Source organism: Orycteropus afer, unplaced genomic scaffold (genome assembly GCF_000298275.1).
Source record: "Orycteropus afer afer isolate SDZICR_OR568_19922 unplaced genomic scaffold, OryAfe1.0 scaffold00172, whole genome shotgun sequence".
Taxonomy (NCBI): domain Eukaryota; kingdom Metazoa; phylum Chordata; class Mammalia; order Tubulidentata; family Orycteropodidae; genus Orycteropus; species Orycteropus afer.
Genome location: NW_006921759.1, coordinates 1,025,468 through 1,032,793, shown reverse-complemented (window position 1 = coordinate 1,032,793; position 7,326 = coordinate 1,025,468). Strand labels below are relative to the sequence as shown.

General features: G+C 39.1%; 1 protein-coding gene across 1 annotated transcript in view; it reads left to right on the top strand.

Moving 5' to 3' along the window:
• The window catches only part of LOC103202024 (glycerol-3-phosphate acyltransferase 3-like), a 195,069-nt gene that overhangs the window by 175,249 nt on the left and 12,494 nt on the right, over nucleotides 1–7,326 (top strand). Inside the window, exons 7-10 of the mRNA XM_007946803.1 lie at nucleotides 1,949–2,067; nucleotides 3,478–3,533; nucleotides 6,388–6,473; nucleotides 7,046–7,171. Coding sequence (XP_007944994.1) covers nucleotides 1,949–2,067; nucleotides 3,478–3,533; nucleotides 6,388–6,473; nucleotides 7,046–7,171 — 387 coding nt within the window. The remainder of the gene's footprint in view (nucleotides 1–1,948; nucleotides 2,068–3,477; nucleotides 3,534–6,387; nucleotides 6,474–7,045; nucleotides 7,172–7,326) is intronic.

Below are 7,326 nucleotides of genomic sequence, written 5' to 3'. Positions count from 1 at the left end.
CACGCAAATTCTTCTGCTAGTTGGGGTTTAGTCCAAATCTGCATCCTTTCCTTCAAGGCTCAGTGGTCCAAGATTATCTTCTGTGTCTGTGTTAATTGGTTTCTCTTTTCTTTGTTGAAGAGGGTCTGTGCAATCCTTCTGCCTAGTCCGCCATCTTGCCCCGCCTCCAGACCATTCCATTTTGATTTCAGTTTATTTCCATCTTTGTTAACTTAGTTTTAGTTCTTGAATATGTAGGACATTAACATGCTCTAACTATCAAAATGATACAAAAATGGAATTCTCGTAGAAGTGCCACTCTTTCCCACATCCTTTCTACTGCATTCCCTCCTACCCCTTTAAGTTCTCAATTTAATTGTTTTGTGGTTATCCTTTCTTGCTTTTTATTTTAGAGATAAACAAATATATGTGTATTATTTCCCCTTCTGTCTTACACAAAAGGTAGCACATTATATTTTTTCTTTCACAGTTTGCTTTATTCACTTAACAATATCTCCTGAAAATCACTCCTTGTCATTCCTAGAGATCAGCTTTTTTCTTTTAACAGATGCATAATACTCTAAGGTATGGATGTACCATAGCTTATTCATCCAATTTGTTATGTTTGGAGAGTTAGGTAATTATGAATATTTTGCAGTTACCAATAATGTTGCAATTAATAACCTTGTGCATATGTATTTTATATTGTTTGAAGTGTGTCTTCAGGATAAATTCCTAGAAGTGTGATTATTGGGTTGAAGGATAAATGTGTATGTACATTTAGTTTTATATGCAATTTTGATAGATAGACAAGTTTCTCTCAAGAACCATCTAGATCTCTAATGCTGCTGTGAAAGAAATACCACAAGTGGGTAGCTTAACAAATAGGAATTTATTCTCTTACACTTTAAGAGGCTAGAAATCCAAATTCAGAGTGCCAGCTCTAGGGGCTGGGTGAAGGCCCCTTGACTTTGGGCTTCAGCTCTGCCTCTTGTTCCAGGCCCACTAAAGCTAGAGGCATCTCCTAACTCTGGCAGCTGCTGGCTACTGAGGCTTGGCAGGTATAAAATAGCACAATCCCAAAATCAGTAGGCAACATAGTAGGCCACTGATTCAAGTCCAGGAACTAGAGATGAAGATTCAGCTAAATGCAGGGGCCAGATGTGCCAAAAAGCTAAAGACTTTTCTTAAAGTTTCTCCATATATACTAGAAGCAAGCCACATTCCAAAGGTAGCTTCAAATGCTCAGCTGCTCAGGGCAGATTCCACCGTAGAGGTGATTACAATCTCATCGTGAGGAATAACTTACATCCAGCTTCCAATCTACTCAAAACCCATCCAAGTTGACACACAATCTTAACTACCACAATAGCTATTCTATCATTTTGCATGCCCCTCCCTCCCCCTTGAGAAATGTGTGAAATTGGCTTGACCTGGTGAACAGAGTATATTGTCAAGCTTTTGAATATTTGCCACTCTGATGAATGATAGATGGTATTTCAGTGTAATTTTAGTTTGAATTTCTTTTGAGTGAAGTTGGAGGACCTCTCCTTTTTTAAAACAGAAGATAACTAAAAATAGCTTAAAATACAAAGGTGCTGCTAAAGAGAAGTTTTTGCTTACATTTGAACATTCTTACTCTTTGATAACCTAACAGCTTCAGTTAGTAGAAGACGACCCATCTTATCTACCTACAAGTTGATTCCAACTAATAGTGATCCTATAGGACAGCAGAGCTCTTCCATAATGGTTCCAACGCTGTAAATTTTTACAGAAACAGACTGTCACATCTTTCACAAAGTGCCTGGTGGGTTCAAACCACCAATATTTTGGTTAATAGTTGAGTGTTTTAACCATTGCCCCACCAGAGCTCGCTAATAGGAACTTACTGGTACTTAAAAATCTTTTTTTTTTTTTTTTTGTACAGCTGTGTCTTTACATTTTTCTCTTTTTGTCATGATACATCTAGGTTGGCCAGGTTCATGGTATTGGACTGATAGGAACTATTCAGAGAGCAATGGTCAAGGCCTGTCCACATATCTGGTTTGAACGTTCAGAAATGAAGGATCGACATCTGGTTACTAAGAGGTAAACAGAGAGACTACTCATTCTTACTGGAGTGCAATGAAAGCTGATTACTCTTGTCCTTCATTTCAAAAAAGAAAGAGTAGCACCTAAAGATTAAAACTAAAACACGGAGCTCTATTTGTAGTTGACTTTTTGTGATGAATCATCTGTCTCAGCTAGAGTTTTAAACATTTTCACTCTGTAGTCATAGTGGGATACACAATGGGATTCGAAGGCCCCTGAGTGTATGTTGCTGTGACTTAGGTATAGTCTAGTCAACTGAATTTTCAAAGTTAAAAATATACCTTAAAAGTTAAATAATTGATAAATGTTTCCAGAGTAAATAGGTGGTTGGTGAAGTATTTGCTGAATGAGTGCTATCACTTAAATCCAGCTAGAGGCAGAGCTAATGCTCTTTGTGGAGCAGAGAGGAGACCCTGGAGGTGTAGGGCAGAGATAAATGCGAGTTATCAGAAAATATTGTGGAAAAATAATGTTTCTTTTTTTTTCTTTGCCTCAGATGATTAACTGAAAGCACTCTGGTTATTGCTTCTATACACAACACACCTAAGCTCTTAAAAGTAAAATGAAAAGTACTTGTGAAATCTGCTTAAAGTTAGCAAAACTGTCCCTCATCCTGAGATTATTCAGTAATGGGGCACTCTGGCCAATGAAGCCCCTCCAAAACAAGTTACCATTGAGTTGACTCAGGCTCATATGACCTCAAGTGTGTCAGTAGAACTGTGCTCCTTAGGGTGTTCAATGGCTGATGTCTTATAAGTCGATCACCAGGCCTTTCTTCCTCGGCACCTCTGGGTGTACTTGAGCCTCCAACCTTCTGGTTAGCAGCCAAACACATTAACCGTTTGCACCACCTAGGCATTGGAAGCTCTCTACCCCAGCCCTTCCAGCTTCTGTTCGCAGTGTTGGTAATACACTACTGGCTGCAAGGTGGACAGGATCTATGCCTGGGCTTCAGTAATTCTGAGCTTTCTGGTGCATCTTTCATAGGAAGGTTCAGTCTGACTCATTTATGGAATCTTCCTAATACTTAATAGCCATAAGACAGGTCCAGCAATCTGTATTTTCATTTTTTCAGATAAAAAATATAAATACATAGAAATGGGAAAAACTTATGACATGGAGGTTCCAGGGTTCATGTCATATGACTGTGTTCTTTCTAAAAAGAAATTAGAGGGGCACTGAAAAGGACTCACTGTGAAATTACAGAAATTGAAAGAGCACAAATATAGTTGTTTAGAAAGGGAATAGCTTGAGTTCATCTCCTTTGCCTGTATCTTATTTCATCCTTCTTTATTGCTTTACAATTATAGTAGCTTATAAAAAGTAGTAATAGAGCTAATGTATGTAGAGTATGAAGGATACCAGAAAGACTAAGGTTGAATTTTGATCTTTTATTGCTCTTCACAGACTAAAGGAACACATTGCTGATAAGAAGAAGTTACCTATATTAATCTTTCCTGAAGGTAAGAATGGGGGCTGTCTATCAAGCTCTAGTTCATAACAACAACAACCACCAAAAAAAAAGTAATGAGAATTATAATTACTCTAGAATTGGCATTCTTAGTTCTGATCTCTCTGATGTGCTACCGGAATGGAATATCCTTCTCTAGACTATTAATTCAACACATTAAAAAAAAAAAAAAAAAATTTAACTTGTGATTTTGGGGAAAGTTTACAGAGCAAATTGTTTTTCCATTCAGCAATCCACACACATTCTATTTTGTGACATTCATGGCAATCCCTACAATGCAGCAGCACTCTTCCCACTTCCTCCCCACACTCACCACTTCCCCACATCTTTCCTTCCTATTCTTTCCAGCCTTCCTAGCTCTGTCCCTGGGCAAATGCTCCCCTTTTGGTCTCATGTGGTTGAGTGTTCTAATGTGTGCATACCCACCTGGTATCACTGTTCACCTTATAGTCCTGTCTGTCATTTGGCTGAAAATTGAGCCATGAGGGTTGAGTTCAGTTCCTGGCTAAGGATGTCTAAAAGCTATAATCTTGGGGATTCCACTACTCTTTATCAGCCAATAAGGCTGGTCTTTTCAAGTTTTACTGCACATTTTTCTCCCATTCTATCTGTTGTTGTTATGTGCTGTCAAGTTGGACCCGACCCATAGGGACCCCTCCTTGGGTTTCCGAAGTAGTATCACTACGGAAGTATATTGCCCCATCTTCCCTCCGAGGAGTGGCTGGTGGGTTTGAACCGCCAGCCTTCTGGTTAGCAGTCAAGTGCTTTAAGCACTATGCTACCAGAGCTCCTCCCATTCTATCTAGGACCTCCTATTTGATCCCTTTCCAAGTGGTCAACAGTGGTACCCGGGTACAATCTAGTCATTCTGGTCCTAGGGTGTTGGGTTTATGTGGTCCATTAGTCATTTGGACTAATTGTTTCCTTACGTCTTTGATTTTTCTTCACTCTTCTTTGCTCTGGAAGGGGAGAGACCAATAGGTGCACCTTAGATGGCCACTCACAAGCTTTTAAGACCTCAGTTGCAACTCATCAAAGTGGGATGTAGAACATTGGTTTTGTGGACTGTCTGATGCCACTTGACCTTCTCTGTGTCTCTCTCAAGTCTCTCACTGTTGTCGAGTCAAATCTGACTGATAGCGACCCCTCTTTGGGTGTCCAAGGTGGTGTCATTATGGAAGTAGATTGTCTAACCTTCTTTCTGAGGAGTGGCTGGTGGGTTTGAACTGCCAGCCTTCTGGTTAGCAGTCAAATGCCTTAGGCACTATGCCACCTTGCTTTGTTGTTGTTATGTACCGTTGAGTCGGACCCGACTCATAGTGACCCCTCCTTGGGTTTCCAAGGCAGTATCACTACGGAAGTAGATTGCCCCATCTTCCTTCCAAGGAGTGGCAGGTGGGTTTGAACTGCCAGACTTCTGGTTAGCAGTCAAGTGCCTTAGGCACTACACTACCAGAGCTCCTACTCCTATGCCACCTTAGTGTCCCCCAAGATGATGATCCTGAGTCCCCATACTCAATGATTCATTCCCAGGAAGTGCTGGTGGTTATGACTAAGAACTTTTTATAACTTTGTCCCTGTATGCTCTACTACATTCACAGATATATTTACAGCATATATAAATACATACTTAGAGAAATACTCTGTAAAACCTATATATAGTTGCAGTCTCATTCACCTTCTCACCCCTGTTCAGCTTTAATATTTATCTATGTACCCACTTGTAGATTTTTTTAAAAATCTTTTAACTTTTTATTGTGATTTGGGTGAAAATTTACAGAGCAAATTCATTTTCCAGTGAACAGCTCATATACATTTTGTTTCATGAGATTGATTGCAGTCCCCACAATGTAACAGCTCTCTTCCCACTTCCTCCCTGTGGTTAGTTAGTTACCTTTGCCCAGTGTCTTTCTTTCCTATGCATTCTTGTCCTCTGAGCTTTCTCATAAGCAAATCCTGTCCTTCTAATCTTCTATTGTTTGTTCTGGGAAGTGCACTAACCTAGTGTAATTGTTCACCTCCGTAGGCCTGTCTATTGTTTGGCTTAAAGTTAAAGCCACGGGAGTGAGTTCAATTCCAGGCCTGAAGGGTGACTAGGGGCCAAGTTCCTGGGGGTTTCACCAGTCCCTGTCAGACCCGTAAGCCTGGTCATTTTTATGATTTTGAGTTTTATTCCACATTTTCCTCCCACTCTATCCAGGCCCTCCTATTGTGATCCCTTCCTGGCTTCTTGTAGTACTGTTATCAGCGCTGTTGCAGGTTGTGTGTGTAAAAGACGCACCTTTGCTGCCCTTAGCTCTTGTGCTCCTCCCTGTTTCTTCCACTGCCTTGCATTTTGTGCTGACTTTTCTTTTGATGGAAGTAACTGCACATTTTTAAAACATTTTAGTTTTTTTTTCTGGATAATAAATCTACAAAGTTATTGTCCATAACTTTTTAAGGGTCCTTACTTTAAATCTTCCTTCCGAGGAGTGGCTGGTGGGTTTGAACCGCCAGCCTTCTATGAGTCAGGGCTGACTCGACGGCAAATAACAACAACAACGACAACTTTAAATCTTAGGAAATCATGACCTGTTGTGAAGAAGTTATTCCTCTAGTGTTCAAAAGTAAAGAGTTTTCTATTAATAGTAAAGAGTTTTATTTAATAGTAAAGGATTTTCTATTAAACCTGCTTAGATCTGTTAGATTACTACTGAAACAGGTATTGAATTAGGAAATGGTAGCAAAATGTCTATAAATTTGCTATGATTTGAATATTTAAATTATTTTCTATCAAAATAATTCCTTTTAAAAAAATGACTGCCTTTAAAGTATTTTCCTTGCACTCTCTCCCCAACCCTTTTCAGGAACTTGCATCAACAACACTTCAGTCATGATGTTTAAAAAGGGAAGCTTTGAAATTGGAGGAACCATACATCCAGTTGCGATTAAGGTAAAACTGATACCCCTCTCCACTCATAAAAAACGTGTCTTGGTATTTTTTTTTTTTTTTTGGTCTTTTTTCAAACTTAAAAGTTGCAAGAATTATAAAAGGAATACTTTTAGATGCTTTCCTCAGATTCACCGGTTGTTTATATCTTGCCCCATTTGCTTTATCATTACATATAGATAAATGTGGGTATATGTACTTGTGTATGTATATGTATATAGACAGATATATGATTGTGTGTCAGGAATTGTATTAAGTGGTGAGGATACAATGATAAGCAAAACAGACATGTTTCCTACTTTCATTGACCTTCTAGTTAAGTGGAGAGACAGATATCAACACTGCTACTGTATTCTGTAACCCCGTTACAACTCTGACCAGTGCTATGGAACTCTAGTTACAAAAGCAGTGTATGCATTGTGTTTTTTGGGTCATTTATATCAAGCAAAGTAGTGTCTCTTTTTCTTGGGTTCTAACAGATATGTTTAGCTTATTACCTTGAGAACATAGGCATAGATCAGAGAAATCACCTCTTAGTTTATAATTGGATATATTTTCTTTTCTTTTTTTCTCAGTATAACCCTCAGTTTGCTGATGCCTTTTGGAGTGGTAAACACACCATGATGAGCTACCTGCTTCAAATAATGACCAGCTGGGCTGTCGTCTGTGATGTGTGGTACATGCCCCCCATGACCAGAGAGGTATTCCATAGATAACAGCAAGTCTTTTTGCTTTAGCTTATCAGATAAAGGCCAAGAAAACATTTACCTGAAAACCTGGGTGTATCCCTTCTTTACATCAGCTAAAGGTGGACTGCCTTCTGGCTTTCTCAGAAATGAATTTTTTTTTTTTTTTT